Source organism: Poromitra crassiceps (assembly GCF_964638095.1).
Source record: "Poromitra crassiceps genome assembly, chromosome: 12".
Taxonomy (NCBI): domain Eukaryota; kingdom Metazoa; phylum Chordata; class Actinopteri; order Beryciformes; family Melamphaidae; genus Poromitra; species Poromitra crassiceps.
In genome coordinates, this window is record NC_139632.1 from 46445222 (window position 1) to 46464830 (window position 19609).

Consider the following 19609-nt stretch of genomic DNA (forward strand, 5'->3'; position numbering starts at 1 on the left):
GCAGTCAGGCCACTCACTGAACAGCAGGCCAGGCGCCGCCTACTGGTTTACTAGTGGTTTTATTACTTTATTAGTTAGTCTGAAGTAATAATTACACTTCAGGGTTAAAGTGGGTGCATCTTTGGGCTTCAAACGTCGGCCCATATCGGCCTGGCCTGCTTGGTATCTAATGCCCGGCCTGAATTATGATCCCAGTCCGCCCCTGTTTTTAACTATATCGCCCAGCCCTACTCATGATATATAATATACAGTCTCTAGTGTATGATTCAACTTTTCCCATGTTCTAATCTAGTGTAAAAAGCAAACAAACTGAAAAAAGAAAAGAAAAAAAGAAACAAAAATCACAATAAATCGTAATATCGAATCGCAATAATCGTAGAATCGCAATACTTAAGAATCGCAATATATATCGAATCGGCACCCAAGTATCGTGATAGTATCGAATCGGGAGATAAGTGAATCGGCACAGCCCTAATATCTACATAACTACTAACTCTGCAAACTAACTCTTTTAGACAGAGAAAGCACACATTCTATTAGTTATTTTTAGATGATTGGTGTTCACGAATTCTTAACAGAAAATAATCCTCGGCTCTTGTAAAATGAGCCAGAATCCTCAAAAAAAACCTGGCACAACTTACCTACAGGATTGAAAAAATGGCTGGCACTCAATGTGTTAAGTGATAGACCGACAGCAATAACCGAACAACGACGTTAGCGACGGTTAATCGATTAACGGTTAACCGTTGACATCCCTAGTTCTGATAACAGTCAATATCAGAGGGCACACACACTCTGGCAGGCATATTGAAGGTACACAGCTACAGCTGGACACTGATTCAATATTATTGTTGGCCTTTAGATTAAATAATGATACTGAGTTATCATGATGCACAATTCTGTTCTGTAAAAGGAATGCTAAAAAAAAAAAAAAAAAAAAAAAAACATCATCGAAAAAATATTTTCTTTAAATCTGCAGTTTTTTTTTTTACATTTTGGTCAGAGTGAAATGTTATGTAGTCTCTCCTGTTTCTAAAATATATCTGAACCGTTTGGTTTGACCAAGTAAAACTATTTTTATAAGCATTTTATGAAATGTCTATGGGAAAATAAATGGCGGATGAAAATCTCTGGTACAGTGCTGCAGCAGGAAGTGACGTTTCACTTTGGCTCTCTATAGGTGGTACAAATGATTCAGTGCAAATTCAGATGCCTTATGTGTTGGAGGTAGGTGCTATCTCTGAAGCGTGATGTCTTGCTCTTAATGCTCCTCCTGCCTGATAGGAGGAGGTTGAAGAGGTGGTGTGCCGGATGAGAGCGCTCTGCTATGATTTGATTAGCCTTCCCGATTATTCTTGTGGAATAAAGTGATGTCAGTGAGGGGAGACTACAGTCGAAGATTTTAGATGCTCCTCGGCGTACTACTCTTTCCAGCCGAGTCTTGTCCTGAGTGGCTGTGTGACCAAACCAGACAAGCATGGAGGTGAACACACTCTCCATAGCACACCTGTAGAAGTGGATCATGGCTGCTTGACTGACCCTGAACTTTTTGAGCTGCCGCAGGAAGTAGAGTCGCTGGTGTGGTGTTGAGATCCCACGATAGGGATTTGTGGATGTGGACCCGAGGAACCCGAAGGAGGGGACCCTCTCTACCACTTCTCCATTGATGCAAAGAGGGGGAAGGAGGCTAGTGCTCTTCCTAAAATCAACGACCAGCTCTTTGGTTTTTGAGTTTTGAAGTATCAGGTTGTTGTTCTCACACCACTAGAACTAGAACTAGAAGCCATATGAATTGGATGTTGGAGCTACATAGCATAGTAGCCTACCGGTAGTTACAGAAGCTAGCTTTGCTGTGATTGGTTGGAGGTCTATCCAAATGCGTCCAAAGGCATTTTGGTCAGCGCCACCTGGAAATTGACCTGAGAATTTCCAGACACATTCGCATTTGCGTATTGGTCTGGTGATGTCAGGCTAGCTTCCGGGCCCTGCACCTTACAAGGAAATAGATTATCCATGGTATTTCCTGCCTATGGGATACCTGGTAGTGAATTATTTTTGTGTGGTATCGTTGTTGCTGATCTATTTATTGTGTATTGTGCTACTGTACCCCTGGTGATGTACATACAGGACAGTATGTTGTTGTGTGCACTCTACCGCAAAAAAAGAAAGTTTGAATAAACCAATCAGAACTTTTCTTTCATGGATTTGTCCACGGTTTTACAGATTGTGGCTAAAAAGTAAGACTTGGAGTGTGATGCAAAATAAAAATGAGGGGGGGAAAAGCGTTCTGTGACAAGTGACAACACACTGTACTCACGACAGTCGAGTTCATCTGATCCATCGTCACAGTCCACATGGCCGTCACACACGCTGGGCCCGGAGACACACCGGCCAGCGCCGCACCTGAACTCCAGCTGGTCCCTGCAGGCCGGCAGAGAGTGACCTGCACAGGTGTTTAGGCCTTTTATTAGATATCAGATATTGATCGGATGGAGCTGCTGACAACTTTACTAGTCTGGTTTCAGTGGAAAGTTTTCGGGTGCGTTGACGTTCATAAATCCAATTTGACGCTCTACACTAAAACGAGAGCACGGCAGCTCAAAGAAGTAGATCCCATCCCCATCTTCTCCCCATAACCAGCAACATCGGACCTGGAGCGGACCAACTTTACAGTTTGGTACAAATAGTCGTATACTATGGTGGTTCTTTTTTCTTTTTCTCAAGTCCACTGTTAATTGGCCTTTAAATGAGAATGTAAGTTTCATTAGCACTTTAATTTCAATTGTTAATGTGCCGCCCTTTCGCTGTTGTTGTTGCTTATGTTTTCTGTCGTTGTGGTGTCTTGTGTCTTTTTCATTTGTTTTTGTTTTTTGTTTTAATCACAAAACAGACAAACGGCTCACTCTTCTCTGCTCTCTGCTACTCTCCTTCCTTCCTCTGTGTTTTTAACCATTTTCGTTGTTGATCTGCTCTTGGTGCTCTGCTGCTCGGTCTCCTCAGACGGAGTACTGACTGAGTGCGCTCTGCCACTCCGAGTGTGTAGTGCTCTGAATAACCAAAACGCTGTATTCCAACTGCGCTGCCAATTCACACACGGCCCAGTTTGTGCCAGAGTGCTCTCTGGCGCTCGGAGTGATGAACGACGGCCCAGTTTGTGCCAGAGTAGCTCTGGCGCTCGGAGTGATGAACGACGGCCCAGTTTGTGCCAGAGTGCGCTCTGGCGCTCGGAGTGATGAACACACACGGCCCAGTTTGTGCCAGAGTGGCTCTGGCGCTCGGAGTGATGAACGACGGCCCAGTTTGTGCCAGAGTGGCTCTGGTGCTCGGAGTGATGAACGACGGCCCAGTTTGTGCCAGAGTGGCTCTGGCGCTCGGAGTGATGAACGACGGCCCAGTTTGTGCCAGAGTAGCTCTGGTGCTCGGAGTGATGAACGACGGCCCAGTTTGTGCCAGAGTAGCTCTGGTGCTCGGAGTGATGAACGACGGCCCAGTTTGTGCCAGAGTAGCTCTGGTGCTCGGAGTGATGAACGACGGCCCAGTTTGTGCCAGAGTAGCTCTGGTGCTCGGAGTGATGAACTTTGAACTTTGTGTCCCATCATGGACTGAATGCTGCTTCAGAGGAATTTCCACCACGATGAGAAGAAAACTCTGGGGAAACACTGAATATTTGGATTTTTGGGACATAAACACGATAAAACACAAAACCACATTGCCAATTTTAGTGTCTAAGATGCATATAACTCTTTTACTAAGAATTGTACTGACAAAATTAACCTTTCATAGCAGTTTTGTTCTCTATGGAAGAGCACCTGGCAATTTTGGTCTTTAGATCAACAAACCTCCCAGTCGCAGACATGAACTGCATTCCAAAATCAAAGTGGTGTTCTCATTAATCAGATATTGACTTTACCTTGGAAAATAATGGGTTTGGACACAAAACATAATCAGTTTATACTTCAATAAATTCAATAATTCCATAGAAATTCAGACATCAGAATTTAAAGTCAGTCGTCTGCTGGAGCAAATCTCTTTAGGCTACATTTCAATCTAAGTCTTTTAGACAAACACATGTTCTCAAGTCAAGACTTTAGAAACCTTTTCAAGTCAAAGTCAAGTCCCAAGTTTCATAACATAATAAACATAAAACCATGTAGTCTAATAATTAGACAATAAAATACACATGGGAGTCCCCTTCTGCTTCCTGGACTTACTCATTCATCGTCATTTTGTTATGCATTTTGCCAGAACTACAGATGTCTTTGTGCAGCTTTCTTATTATTTGTTACCAGCCAAGTGACAGATTCATGAATATATTACAATAATCCGATATTAGCTAGACTGAATCACCATGAGTTTGCGTGCATGATATAAGACATACAGCACTATCGATAGGTTAGTGGAAATGTAAAATGCGATTCGTTTGGTTTCATTCAAACTGTTGACACCCTGCGGCCTGACTGTCTGCAAACTCAACTGCCGCTCTTTAGCAAATTACACCGGAGTTTCTCTGTAGGCTATAGTTTAAAAATAGGTTTGCGTTCCACTTGGCTATACTTCTATAGCGTGTCTTACCCCAGATATTATGAGAGATTAGCAAGGGAACGAGCAAAAACAAGCATCCAAGGTGTCCCATGCTCGATGTCCTCCACTGCTGCATGACGCGGAAATATGACGCAATATGCTGTCAAACAACGCACACGCATAACCCTCCTCCCTCCACAACACACACACACGCACGCAAGCACGCACGCACACACACACACACACACACACACACACACACACACACACACACACACACACTATTCTCCCTCAAATAGGTTAATAAATATTTATGAATAAACGTTTTACTGTTATATTCAATTATTATTTGCTGACTGAAGGTAGCTTTTCCATTGATCTGATGTTTTTTGTAATTATTGAATATTTTAAATAAAATTGTTTAGTCTGTTGAGTATTTCAGCCCATTTCAGCTGGCAAATGATGTTTCCCAGCGAGCATTTTTCGGTTGAAAAGACGTTTAAAAAACGTTTAGGGTCAACGTTGAAAAAACGTGCAAGGAAGGTTTGAAAGTGAAAGTTTTTTCACCCACTATTTGCAGACGTTTATTGAACGTTCAGATTTAGACCATATTTCACCAGGAAATTAAATTAAAAATTCAGCAGCGCACACGGGATTCGAACCCCGCTTTCCCACATTCAAGCCAGTCCGCTCTACGCACTGAGCTATATATTTTCTTATACTCTGTAGAGAGCTGGGCACATATATACTCTATCTTGCACACAACTTGTAGACTACATGATTGTCGACATCGGAGGACAAGTTATTTTATGTGATGTGTGTACGAGACTATTATATTAATGTAACAGACTAAAATTATGTTGTGTGTGTGTTGTCTATAGGCTGTAGCCTATGGCTTCAGAGGTTAACTTCATTTAACACCAGAGACTGAGGAGGTACACAGAGCCTCGTATACAGTCTGTACAATAACATAGCGTGCCCAGAGCACCTCGTTCCGCACTTGGTGCAGACCGGTGCAGACTTGCTTTGGTCTAGTCTAGTCAGTCACGGTTAGTATAGCTAGCAAGTAAGTACTTGCGTTACTGCGTTGCTGCAGGAACTGAATTCATTATTTTATAGTATTGCGCTAAACTATTAACCATAGTTGTGTCCTGGAAGCTTTTTGCTGGCACCACATAGCCTATATAGTCCCATATTTATGATATTTCATGTGACATAAAATGCGTTGAAATGTAGTTTTCGTATAGACCAGATTTCAACTCTCAGTTACACAATAAAATGGACAAATGCCAATTCACACACTATCAATATTGCCTCTATTCCAAGCTACAACAAATGTTTTAACAATATGATGCACCAAATTGTGTTTTTTTACACGTTGACGTTGTAACCGCATTTTAGCCGGTTGAAAAGAGGGTGAAATTAGGTCTTAGACGTTCAAACCCAATATCACCCAGATTTCAACTAAAAATCAACGTTGAAAAAACGTTTTGTGCTCGCTGGGTTGTTCTAATTTTACACACAGACTAGATCATGTTGGGCAGCAGAACACATGGCGGCCAGGTGTGACTTTACCTGCTAAAGGTCACCGTGACTTTGAAACATGAACCATACACCATTGCGTTTTCTTGAGTTATCTGGTATTTTTATTATGCAGGCTAAATTGTCCTAAAATCAAATAGTAGTGGTGCTCAGCCTGCAGCACGACTGTAATCAACCTGTTAAATCAGCTGTTTATCGGGTATATTTAATGTTAGTCAGAGTGAAGCAGGTGGACCTTACAGTTAACAGCAGACAGGCCTTGTTAATAATGTATGAATCAACTACATTCATGTTTCACTGTGACCTGAAGTATTGCTGGAGGCAGTGGAGGATGTAATCAGGGACAAACACACAGAATACCTGGAGAAAAACAATGTCTCTAAAAAAAGAAGAAAATAAGGGTGTGGATGAATCGACCTCTAGAAAAAAAAAAAAAGGAAGCAAACCATTCTCCACTCTGTAATGTTTTTCATCACTAGAGAATATTAAAAGCATGACGATCTTCAGACCTCTTCTAAAAAGCAGACAATATTATTATAAACTCACTCGCTTTATCCCTAAACTCACTGAACAAGTCCTGACGTAGGGACTAAACAACACTGGTCATTGATTCTTGAAGATATATATATATATATATTAGGGATGGGCATTTCTAGCAAAAACACTATTCGAAATTCGCTGGCCAAATTCGAATTTAATTCGAAATTCAAAAATAAAAATAAAAATGTAATTTTTTTTTTTTTTTTTTTTGTGTGAGTGAAATGTTGCATTGTCTCCCCTGATTCTAAAGTCTACGGCTTTATTAATTAATATAAAAAGCTTCTGCTGTGGATTTTTAGCTCAAACAAGCATTGCACCACTGAAGTAAAGAACATGTTACATGACATTGACATTTTCGAAAATAAAAAACAGTTTTGACAATCATGAGTGGTTCATTAAATATTTAGTAGGCTCAGGTCTGAGTGCCAAAGGGGTGCCAAAGTCACCCCCTCTCCCTCTTCATGGGATTTCATCCGCCATTCATTTTTCCATAAACCTTGCTTAAAATGCTTATAAAAATTGTTTTACTTGCTCAAACCAAGCGATTTGACTATACTTAGAATCAGGGGAGACAATGCAACATTTCACTTTTTTTTTTTTTTTTTTTTCGAATTTCGAATTTCGAATTTCAATAATAAAAGTCGACCTTGATAATAACAACGATTATTCGAAAATTCGATGCCCATCCCTAATATATATATATATATATATATATATATATATGTATATATATATATATATATATATATATATATATATATATATATATATATATATATATATATTTATATATATTTAACTTTGCAGCCTGGCCAGAAGGTGAAAATGTCCCGATGTCATTCAGTCTTCCCAGCTATCCCACAATGCAGCTTGTGCCCCTAGTATTTCCAAACAGTACAATGTGGTCTTTCATTGTACAAACAAATGCATCAGTCACATTAACACTCAAAATCCATTTCACAGCTGTTTACATGGTACAAAACACGGCCAGGGAATAAGAAAATCATGGGCAGAACAAAAATCACAAATAAGACATTTTATTAACAGTTTTATACAGGACTGAAACCAGGCAACCTGCAGCCTGGCGGTCAGACCACCGCTGCAGCTTTGTGTGTGTGTGTGTGTGTGTGTGTGGGGGGGGGGGTTGTGACGTGGTTCGATCAGAGGTATGGCTCGTCTGTGGACAGTGGCAGCTCCTGGTACGTGGCTCCTGGAGTCACCGCACGCTTCGCCAGGACTTCAGGAGCTTGGCTGGGAGAGAGAGCACACATGAAATTGTTGTTAACCATTATGCTCAAAAACAGGGGCAGGAGCAGCACTCCCATTCAGAATATTCCAATCACATCACATGCATTTCCTAGTTCCTACACCATACTGGCTGTAACCGTCAGCTCATTGGCTGTAACTGTCATTTGATAATAATCACCTGTTAAATTAGAGGGCTGCAAATAATGGTTATTTTCATTTTTGATTATTCAAGTGCCATTTGTTTTGATTAATCGATTCCTTATTTTGTTTATAAAATGACAAAAAATAATGACAAACACCCATCATAAGCTCCCACACCCCAAAGTGATTCTTAACATTGTTTAGTTATTTGTTGACCAGCATTTAAAAAAAGTACAGTATAATTATATGAAAGGGAGAAAAGCAGCCCATTTTAGAATGTGTGAAGTTGTAACGACCAAATGTTTGGTTTGTTTGTTTTCTACTTGATAATGACTAAAATTATTTTGATTATTAAAACTATCGATCGATTGTCGATTGTTCTATCTATCAACTAATTGATTGACTAATCATTTCAACACTAGCTAAATCATTACTACCTGTTATTTTCCTACCAAGATAGCTGAGCGGTGATGGAACAGGACACTATGAATAGTTAAAAAAGAGTCAGTCATTTTGATGATTTATTGAACTTCTGTTTGTATTTTGTGGGATAAGACCCAGTCTGGAGAGCATGCTGAGATGTTTTGACACTTCGCAAAGAACCTTCATCAGAGTTCATCAGTATTTATTATGAAATGTTTTGCAAATATTGGTATTGATGCCTTTTTCATCTCCCTCTAGTGGCTAAAATGTCCGTTCAGTCTTTGCACAGATGTTGATCATCACTAGTACACTCTTTGATAAAGGATGGACTGACTCTACTCTTGAGACACATGGGGTGCATTCCACTTGACCAAACTAGGTCTCATTCTCCATCCTTGACTCAACATCCAAAAGTTGAGGCTGTTGAGTGTTTGTTACCTGCCAGCTGTGAGCGCCTTCTGTGAGGACATGATGACTGTAGCTGGCACTGACTCTCTGCGTCCGTCTCTAGTGTAGTAGTAGTTGTCGGCGAACTTGTGGCTTGGCCCCACAGCTAGTTTGGGAGGAGGCTGGGTCCTACAGGAAAACAAAAACAAAACAAAAACAACAAAAATCTGAAATAGTCTATAGACGGTTTTCACATAATTGTGTTGCTAGGGAACAGTTTGAAAACTAGCTTATTTCCTGTCAGCTATTACTTTGCAAACACTGCAACAGGAAGTAAGCTAGGGGCAATTTAGAATGTTTATGTTGTCAAGTTAAAACCGTCTGTATGTCTCTTCTTGCCAAAACCTCAGAGTTTTTATTTCATTTGAATATTAGTATTATGTATTATTATTATTTTGACATTTGGTGGTAACTAAGTGCTCATTGCAGATGAAAAGTATGCTGCTTTGAGTGATTCAGCAAAGATGATCCCCATGAGCCAACAGTTATACGCTTACAAATGAGGATAACGAAAAGCTATAGTCTGTCTCGCTTGCCAGACTTCCCTCCCTTCCGGGGGAGGAGTCTGGCAGTGTAGATAATATCCACTCTGGACTTGCAGGGGAAAAAATGCTGTTTGGTTTAACCTATTCTCGCTTACCAGACTCTCTCTCTCCCTACAACGGGGGATCCAATCGCTTTCAGCGTATAGCAACGAGCTAGCATTGTTGAGGTTGTTTCACAGCAGCGCAGATATTTGAGGTCGACAGATGCGACATGCACAGTGGCAGAGGCATTTGAGATGGACAGATTTGTTAGGAAATCCATATACAGTATGGTCGCGCCGGTCAGTCAGAGCGGGTCGGAGCCAATGGCAGAGCTTGCAGGGAGCGGAAAGGGATTTTCTTCCGCTGCTGTCTGAAATGGACGGCACCAATGGCAGACCTTATACCAGCAGCCTGTTTCCATACAGCCAGACTTCTCTCCCAGAAGGGAGGGAAGTCTGGCAATTAAGTGAGACTAAAGAAAAGCAGACTTGCCACAGCAAATTAATTGCTCTTAAATTACAATCAATATACAAGTCAACTACATTTCCAATCCTGTTGTGTTAACACCTTAAGTGCCATAGCCGAAATAATTCGTCTTACATAATCCAACGCTTAAGTGCCAGAGCCGAGTTTACTCGTCTTACATAAACATTTTTTTTTTTTTGACGGTGGAACATCAATCAACAACTTTTACATCTTCGAGATCACTATTGGAGCAAGATAATGTGTATAATCTATTTTACCGACCCACTAAGTGTTGACAGTGCTCCCCCAGACGACCGAAATCAAAGAAAAAACTGCCGCGGGACCAAGCCGTTCAAGGAAATGCCGTGGCGATTTTACAGTAATCCACTCAAGACTTGTCTTGCCTGAGAGCGGCCGCGCACCGGCAGCAGCACACAGAGAGCGGAGAGCGATTTGCAAAATAGATCATAGGTGAAACACACTTTGAAACACCTCAGAAAGGCCATAATCAACATCTGCCCATCGCCCACGCATTCCCCGGCCCATCTTGACTCGCACAAGGAGCGTCCGCACGCACGCAAGCAGGCAGGCAGGCACACAGGCAGGCAGCAGCAAAAGCGCTTCTGACACGCCCGCTGTACAGCCAGGAGGAAGGAGGAGAAGACACACGGAGGGAGGAGTTTGAATGAGAGGGGTGTTTCCTGTTGTTATGGAGGAAATTACTGTTCAAAACTATTGTTTAGAATGTCTGACGGTCTTACTGATGCCAAAAATGAATGGTTAAAGTGACTGTTTCACAAAAAGCCATTTATCTCTGAATAAATTTCCAGACGCTGAAACCATGCTGTACTCAACGGCTAATATCTACATAACTACTAACTCTGCAAACTAACTCTTTTAGACAGAGAAAGCACACATTCTATTAGTTATTTTTAGATGATTGGTGTTCATGAATTCTTAACAGAAAAGAATCCTCGGCTGTTGCTAAAATGAGCCAGAATCGTCAAAAACACCCCTGGCACAACTTACCTACAGGAATGAAAACATGGCTGGCATTCAATGTGTTAAAGTCAAGTCTAGCCATAGTCAGTCACTAGAAAGATCATGGTCAAACCCGTGGGCAGAACCACATTTTCTGCATCATGAGACCAGTGAAAACATACTAGAACCAACTAGGAATAAGACAAAACTGGGTTAGCTAAATATGTACCCTATTCTATTATGAATCCTCCATTCGATTAGGACGCAACCAGTCATTAAAACACACCATTTGAGCTGTATTAACAGGAGTTACGTTACATTATTGCATTACCATTGCATTGTAAGCTAAGTTTACAGTTTTGGTTAATGTTACCTCTTTGCTATCTCCTCATAACGCAGCTGAAGCTTGGCTTGCAGGTCGTGCTGAAAAGAAACAGTTTCAATGTTACTGTCATTGATTTAACGCTAGTCTTGACTGACAGCTAGCGTTATCTCGTTTCACATGACAGTTAGCTAACTAACAGCTAGCAGGCTAATGTTAGCTAAGTTAGCTCGTTTACACTAGCGCAATTGGATTGTCACCAGGAATCACCTGCAGAGTCGTGCAGACAAACTCACAACATTCAAAGTTTGTCAATGACTGCATGGCTTACCCCTGATAAAAAATTCCGGAGCCTCTGGATGATTTTGGTAGCAGTAGCCATGTTTGCTCTGTTGTGAAGGACACGGCACTTCTTTCGTGATGGAAAACCTGTTTCTCTCCGTACTCTACTGCCACCTGGCGGCCTGGAGGGAAACGGTGGTTTCAACATGTCAACGGCTTCTTCTTCTTGTTCTTCTTCTTCTGTTGAGTTTTATGGCAGTTGGCATCATGTCAACGCCTGACCTGAGACATCTGATTTTGTGGTGTTGTCGAGTATCTCTTTAATCTCGATTATGGTGAGTTTGCACTTAAAATGCTAATTTATGCGCCTTTTTAAGGCCGCTATCTCTACGTTTTTCTTAGCTTGTGTGTTTTTAACGGTTGATTAATGATGATTGCAGTGCTTCTCATTGTCGTTATGGTATGCTGTATAAACGTCCTGAGCAAACTAACGTTACACCGTTCAGAGATGATTTGTCTAACCTAACCTGATTTATTTCACACTTTATGGCATGACTACGCACACCTGCATTTTACTACATACGATCCAATCTAAAAACCATCACTTTGTCATAAGCTAATTACAACCAGATTAGCCGAAACATAGCCATAGGTACTAGTGAGCACTATTTTTCAACAACTTTGATTTCTTGTCTCTTGGGGTCATAGTGGGAGAACTGGACATTTCTTTCTAATGAGATCAATTTCGGTATGATACATTTTTGACCTTGACCTCCACTGTGGTCTTGACAATAATATTCTGAACCCATTATGGTCTGTACTGTAGGATTTCATCAAGTGGAATGCTGAATGCAATTACATTTGTTAGCATGTTGGATTATTTTGAAATGCATATAGCTTAATTGTGTTGTCTTGGGAACATATGTGGCAGGTCCTTAAACTCGACCTGTGAAGCTTTTCTTTGTGTATCTTTTCCCATTTGCTTGTTTAAAGATGGACTTCAATGTTAACGGCCAACTTGGCAGTTCCACCAGCAAAGAAAATGTGCCAAACCAAATGGATGCATCCCAGGTGCCGAGGGCCAAAGAAAGAACAGTGCTTGGTGTCTTGTCAGAAAATGAGCAGCGGTGCCGCTCCATCAGCCAGGTGAGTGAGGGGAGCTCAGTAGAGAAGCCCCAGTCATGTTGTGCCATTTACAACTCAATGTCCCTATGTTGATCATGTGGTGAACATGTTTCACTCATCTTTGTCCAAAGGGAAGTCACAGTCAACTCTCCAAACACAGTTCCATCTCAGATAGCTCCCGATCCGCCTTCATCAGCTGTCATTCCAGCTCCAGCTTCGATGTGTATGTTGACGAGGAGTGCCATGTGCATATTGACGAGGCGCGTGAAGTTGTTCCCACAGCTTCTGGTGGTGCGGCAGCTTCTGAGGCTGACTTCCTGGATGAGTCTGCTGCTGCCCTGCAACATAGAGAACTGAGTTCAAGTGAGATTGGTGTGTGTCCTATTAGGGATGGACCGATATGAAAATTTTGGCCGATGCCGATAACCGATATTAACATTGCTGTTATGGCCGATAACCGATATTTACCGATGTCGATATGATCTGTATAAAACCACATTTTTATGATCATCACATTTTGTACATACTGAAAAACACATGTTAACACTGAATTTGAAAAAGTTATGCATTCCTTTATTTGCAAAGCCTTTGGAAAAGCCCATAAATCATAGATTTACTGCATTATTTCATATCAATGTGAAGAATTTGGCTGATAATGATAACTGATATTAACATTGCAACATCTGACCGATACCGATATGACCGATATGTTAAAAAATGACTAACATCGGCCGATACCGATATGATTGCCGATATATCGTGCATCCCTATGTCCTATACACAAACGTCTACCATGCTAGATGTTTGTTATTGTATGGATTTTATGTTCTTTGCTCAATTGCTGATGACACTTGCGATTGGCAGGCTCATGCTCTGCTGACACTTCTATGGAGTCCCTGCCAGGTGAAGCCCTGTTAGAGGAGGTGCCATGTTTGTCAGAGTATACAGAGGACATTCACCGACACTTGAGGGAGAGTGAAGTACGAACTTGATCCAACTGTTGCTGTTTACTATTTTCATGCATCTATTGTTGAAACAGGTTGTTGGGGGCGGGACATATGGTAATGCAGTGAGGGATCAATTAAGTCTAAACCAATTTAAAAAAAAGTCTAAACCAATGGCATATGAGTCAGGGAGATGAATATTTTATTTGATGGGAGCCGTGGAATTGTAAAAAAAAAAAAAAAAACTGATGGTTAGAAATGTATGTCTGCTAGTGCAACATGAGGTCACCATCAAATATGCTGTTTTCAGTAAAAGTAATTGGAGTTAATTTCAAGGGAACCTTAAATGCATTGTCAGTTGTAGCCATACAGTATTGCTCATTTGTCCACAACAAATAGCTCATGACAACTGCTTTTGTTTCAAATGCCAGATGAAGTTCAGGGCAAAGCCAGGCTACATGGAGAACAATCCAGACATCACCAACCAGATGCGGGTCATCCTGGTGGACTGGATGGGGGAGGTCAGCCAGGAGTACAGGCTTCATAGCGAAACCCTGCACCTCGCTGTAAACTACTTGGACCGCTTCTTGTCCTGCACAGCGTGTATGAAGCAGGACAAGCTACAGCTGCTTGGCACAGCTGCTATATGGCTGGCTGCGTAAGTGTGTATGAAAGCTTTGATACGGTGCCTGTCCAATCCAGGGATTCATCATATTATTGATTTGTCAAAAAACCTTATTTAGTCATGGCAAGAATCCACATCAGGCAGTTGCATCAATTTGGCAACTTGCAACCAAGAACCACAATTGATTGATGAAAAGTGTGATGTTGCCTGATCTGTCGTTTTGCAGAAAATACGAGGAGATCTTCCCTCCTAAGCTGGAGGAGTTGGTGCACATCACAGACAACACGTACACCAAGAAGCAGCTGCTCCTAATGGAGTATTTCTTACTCAAGGTGCTCGCCTTCAACATGACCGTGCCGACCACATACCAGTTCCTTCGCCATTACATGAGCATCCAGTCTGTCTGCTCCAAGACGCAAAGCCTTGCCCTGGTTAGTGAAACCAGCTCAGCACATCCGATGAAATTGGTCTCTCTCCTTTTGAATTCACGCCTTATTGGACTATTCTGATTTGGTGTTGTCAGCTTTTAAATGGAATTTTGTATGATGGAGATTTTCTGTTGGTTTCCTTTCAGTATCTGGCTGAGTTGAGCCTGCTGGAAGTGGATCCGTTCCTACAGTACGCTCCCTCTGTGGTGGCGGCTGCAGCCTACTGCCTGGCCAACTACACTCTTAAGAAATCTCTTTGGGTAAGCCTGACTGGAACATCAGTTTGAGTCACATGACCTGGACTCGAGTGAGACTCTGGTCACAGTTTGTAATTGCTTGAGACTTGATGCATGAAGAGAAACCCTGAGATTTGACTCGTCCTTTGACAACTTGAAAAGGTTTCTAATGTCTTGACAATATCTTATGTTTGTGTAAATGACTTTGATTTGAAAGTTATGAGATTTGTTCCACCAGACGAGTGATTTTAAATTGTTTTCTGAATTTGTATGGAATGATTGAATTTATTGAAGTTGAAACTGATTGTAGAAATCAAACTCCAGACGCACTTGGCACTTTTTATCCTATTAAAACGATACTGCATTGAAAAGTCCTAGATATTTAGTTTTCTTTAAATCATTAAATGGATACTAGATTCTTCAATTATTCTGAGTCTGACCTGACTTGATGTTTTTACATTGAACTTGAGACTCACTCGACATTCATTGTCATGGACTTGACTTGCACTTAACTTGGTCATCTACGCGAGACCCTGGGACTGGAGCAAAGTGGTCTTTGTCACACCTCTGGTTTGAATGCTGTGGTATGTTTCCCTTTCCGGGTTTTAGCCAGATTCCCTGCATGCATTTACTGGCTACACCATGGCTGAGATCATACCCTGCCTGAAGGACCTCCACAACCTGCACGTCACTGCAGAGAGTCGCCCCCTGCAGGGCATCAGGGACAAGTATAAGAGATCAAAGTAAGCCATGGCTTGCAGTTGTTTTACATTGAGTGACTACTAGGCCTTTTGGCATTTTCCTCTATGATTTTCAGTTTGTGGGGGTTGTTAATGCATACAAGACATTTTCAATCTCTAAATCAATGCCCTTTTTTGTTTTCTTTCTATAGGTATCATGGTGTTTCATGGATCACCCCGCCTGCTGTTCTGCCTTTCCCATGCTCCATCAGCCAGGTGAGTGAGGGGAGCACAGTAGAGAAGCCCCAGTCATGTTGTGCCATTTACAACTCAATGTCCCTATGTTGATCATGTGGTGACCATGTTTCACTCATCTTTGTCCAAAGGGAAGTCACAGTCAACTCTCCAAACACAGTTCCAGCTCAGATAGCTCCCAATCCGCCTTCATCAGCTGTCTTTCCAGCTCCAGCTTCGATGTGTATATTGACGAGGAGTGCCATGTGCATATTGACGGGGCGTGTGAAGTTGTTCCCACAGCTTCTGGTGGTGCGGCAGCTTCTGAGGCTGACTTCCTGGATGAGTCTGCTGCTGCCCTGCAACATAGAGAACTGAGTTCAAGTGAGATTGGTGTGTGTCCTATACACAAACTTCTACCATGCTAGATCTTTGTTATTGTATGGATTTTATGTTCTTTGCTCAATTGCTGATGACACTTGCGATTGGCAGGCTCATGCTCTGCTGACACTTCTATGGAGTCCCTGCCAGGTGAAGCCCTGTTAGAGGAGATGCCATGTTTGTCAGAGTATACAGAGGACATTCACCGACACTTGAGGGAGAGTGAAGTACGAACTTGATCCAACTGTTGCCGTTTATGATTTTCATGCATCTATTGTTGAAACAGGTTGTTGGGGGCGGGACATATGGTAATGCAGTCAGTGAGGGATCAATTAAGTCTAAACCAATTAAAAAAAAAGTCTAAACCAATGGCATATGAGTCAGGGAGATGACTATTTTATTTGATGGGAGCGGTGGAATTGTAGAAAAAAAAAATCTGATGGTTAGAAATGTATATTTATGTCTGCTAGTGCAACATGAGGTCACCATCAAATATGCTCTGTTTTCAGTAAAAGTAATTGGAGTTAATTTCAAGGGAACCTTAAATGCATTGTCAGTTGTAGCCATGCAGTATTGCTCATTTGTCCACAACAAATAGCTCATGACAATGGCTTTTGTTTCAAATGCCAGATGAAGTTCAGGCCAAAGCCAGGCTACATGGAGAACAATCCAGACATCACCAACCAGATGCGGGTCATCCTGGTGGACTGGCTGGGGGAGGTCAGCCAGGAGTACAGGCTTCATAGCGAAACCCTGCACCTCGCTGTAAACTACTTGGACCGCTTCCTGTCCTGCACAGCATGTATGAAGCAGGACAAGCTACAGCTGCTTGGCACAGCTGCTATATGGCTGGCTGCGTAAGTGTGTATGAAAGCTTTGATACGGTGCCTGTCCAATCCAGGGATTCATCATATTATTGATTTGTCAAAAAACCTTATTTAGTCATGACAAGAATCCACATCAGGCAGTTGCATCAATTTGGCAACTTGCAACCAAGAACCACAATTGATTGATGAAAAGTGTGATGTTGCCTGATCTGTCGTTTTGCAGAAAATACGAGGAGGTCTTCCCTCCTAAGCTGGAGGAGTTGGTGCACATCACAGACAACACGTACACCAAGAAGCAGCTGCTCCTAATGGAGTATTTCTTACTCAAGGTGCTCGCCTTCAACATGACCGTGCCGACCACATACCAGTTCCTTCGCCATTACATGAGCATCCAGTCTGTCTGCTCCAAGACGCAAAGCCTTGCCCTGGTTAGTGAAACCAGCTCAGCACATCCGATGAAATTGGTCTCTCTCCTTTTGAATTCACGCCTTATTGGACTATTCTGATTTGGTGTTGTCAGCTTTTAAATGGAATTTTGTATGATGGAGATTTTCTGTTGGTTTCTTTTCAGTATCTGGCTGAGTTGAGCCTGCTGGAAGTGGATCCGTTCCTACAGTACGCTCCCTCTGTGGTGGCGGCTGCAGCCTACTGCCTGGCCAACTACACTCTTAAGAAATCTCTTTGGGTAAGCCTGACTGGAACATCAGTTTGAGTCACATGACCTGGACTCGAGTGAGACTCTGGTCACAGTTTGTAATTGCTTGAGACTTGATGCATGAAGAGAAACCCTGAGATTTGACTCGTCCTTTGACAACTTGAAAAGGTTTCTAAAGTCTTGACAATATGTTATGTTTGTGTAAATGACTTTGATTTGAAAGTTATGAGATTTGTTCCACCAGACGAGTGATTTTAAATTGTTTTCTGAATTTATTGAAGTTGAAACTGATTGTAGAAATCAAACTCCAGAGTGACGCACTGAAAAGTCCTAGATGTTTAGTTTCCTTTAAGTTATTAAATTGATACTAGATTCTTCAATTATTCTGAGTCTGACCTGACTTGATGTTTTTACATTGAACTTGAGACTCACTCGACATTCATTGTCATGGACTTGACTTGCACTTAACTTGGTCATCTACACGAGACCCTGGGACTGGAGCAAAGTGGTCTTTGTCACACCTCTGGTTTGAATGCTGTGGTATGTTTCCCTTTCCTGGTTTTAGCCAGATTCCCTGCATGAATTTACTGGCTACACCATGGCTGAGATCATACCCTGCCTGAAGGACCTCCACAACCTGCACGTCACTGCAGAGAGTCGCCCCCTGCAGGGCATCAGGGACAAGTATAAGAGATCAAAGTAAGATATGGCTTGCAGTTGTTTTACATTGAGTGACTACTAGGCCTTTTGGCATTTTCCTCTATGATTTTCAGTTTGTGGGGGTTGTTAATGATTACAGTACAAGACATTTTCAATCTCTAAATGAATGCCCTTTTTTTGTTTTCTTTCTATAGGTATCATGGTGTTTCATGGATCACCCCGCCTGCTGTTCTGCCTTTCCCATGAATCTCTGCTCCACCCTTCCACTAACGTCCACTGACTGTAGCCAGCCCAGAACATTGAGATGAGAACACAACACAGCACTTCCATAAGCTTGTACTGTCAATACGGGACATAAGTCACACCCCTCTGGACAGTTTACACTTTTAGATGGATATATTATCATTATCAAATTAGAGTAGGAATTAATTTAGAATACAACTATACAAATATTTTCATGACTTCAGAATCCAATAGCTGCAGATTTTTAAGATGCGAAGTCAGTAAATAAATACACACACACACAAAACGGGGTGGAAAAGAACCCAGATTTTTTCGCATAACTTATGGAACGTCGAGCCGAAAGAAGCTTTTATTTCTCCCTCCTCCCCCCAATGTTTTATAGTAGAACTTTACTACTTTGCAATAATTTTGATTGTCTGGTCAAACACTAGCACAGAGACTTTGTAAAGAGACTTTCATATACATATAAATATAAATATGTATATTTATGGTGGACACAAATGAAAACAGGGTCTCCAGTTTTAAATTCTATGGATTTTTTTCCCTTGAATTTGGTGAATTTTGTTTACTTTCTGAGCCTTTATTTTAAGTGTTTAAAATGGAAAATCTGAATATACAGTATGTTATATTACAAACTGTACATATCTTTTGGGGGAAAATGTTATACTATAAATATACACTTTGCTTGTTTTTGCCCAGCGCAAACGGCCCCTATATCTGGCTTTGTTTTTTATTTAAAGATGTAGACTTCCCTCAGGTGGCGGTTTGGGTGCATTTTGCAAAAAGAAAGGAAAACGTATTTCAAAATAAATGTTTTAAAGAGACCACACTTCTCACTGACGTTTTGTGTATTTGCCTGTAGCGCTCCAGTGCTGAAAGTAATGGAATATAGACTGTCCTTCAGCCTTAGGAAGAGATGGGTAGAAAACATTTACTTCTGTGTATGAAAGTTAAATCAGATTGATCAAACATTCTTCTCACTCCACACTCATTTCTCATTCCAAATTTCTCTTTTGGGCCCCGAGATGAAAACGTTTGGGAACCCCTGTATACAGCGTTATTGTTTCTTGACTTAATCCAAGAGGTTGGGTGGCGTAGAAATGCAAGAAATATGTTTTAAAGGAAGGCTCTG

The 19609-nt window shown here is 41.5% G+C and overlaps 4 protein-coding genes across 4 annotated transcripts in view; 2 read left to right on the top strand and 2 right to left on the bottom strand.

The window, feature by feature from the left end:
* LOC310786252 (low-density lipoprotein receptor-like) overlaps positions 1–4657 on the bottom strand; it is a gene marked incomplete at its 5' end in the record, with an annotated part of 45901 nt that extends 41244 nt beyond the window's left edge. Inside the window, 2 exons of the mRNA XM_083647412.1 lie at positions 2318–2443; positions 4573–4657. Coding sequence (XP_083503538.1) covers positions 2318–2443; positions 4573–4657 — 211 coding nt within the window. The remainder of the gene's footprint in view (positions 1–2317; positions 2444–4572) is intronic.
* A 2980-nt stretch (positions 4658–7637) lies between these two features.
* ndufa7 (NADH:ubiquinone oxidoreductase subunit A7) lies at positions 7638–11568 on the bottom strand. The gene is made up of 4 exons (XM_083647140.1): positions 11489–11568; positions 11209–11258; positions 8854–8991; positions 7638–7854 (listed from the first exon to the last, which is right to left on the bottom strand). Exons 1-4 carry the CDS (start codon positions 11537–11539, stop codon positions 7764–7766), a joined length of 330 nt encoding a protein of 109 aa, XP_083503266.1. The 5' UTR covers positions 11540–11568; the 3' UTR covers positions 7638–7763.
* Positions 11569–12432: 864 nt separating this feature from the next.
* Positions 12433–16331, top strand: LOC310786253 (cyclin-A1-like; the record flags this gene model as incomplete). The annotated part of the gene is made up of 10 exons (XM_083647413.1): positions 12433–12585; positions 12696–12927; positions 13429–13544; positions 13940–14166; positions 14360–14564; positions 14708–14821; positions 15407–15540; positions 15690–15753; positions 15864–16095; positions 16204–16331. 10 exons carry the CDS (start codon positions 12433–12435, stop codon positions 16329–16331), a joined length of 1605 nt encoding a protein of 534 aa, XP_083503539.1.
* A 391-nt stretch (positions 16332–16722) lies between these two features.
* Positions 16723–18523, top strand: ccna1 (cyclin A1; the record flags this gene model as incomplete). The annotated part of the gene is made up of 5 exons (XM_083647414.1): positions 16723–16949; positions 17143–17347; positions 17491–17604; positions 18140–18273; positions 18429–18523. 5 exons carry the CDS (start codon positions 16723–16725, stop codon positions 18478–18480), a joined length of 732 nt encoding a protein of 243 aa, XP_083503540.1. The 3' UTR covers positions 18481–18523.
* Between the last annotated feature and the right edge of the window lie 1086 nt (positions 18524–19609).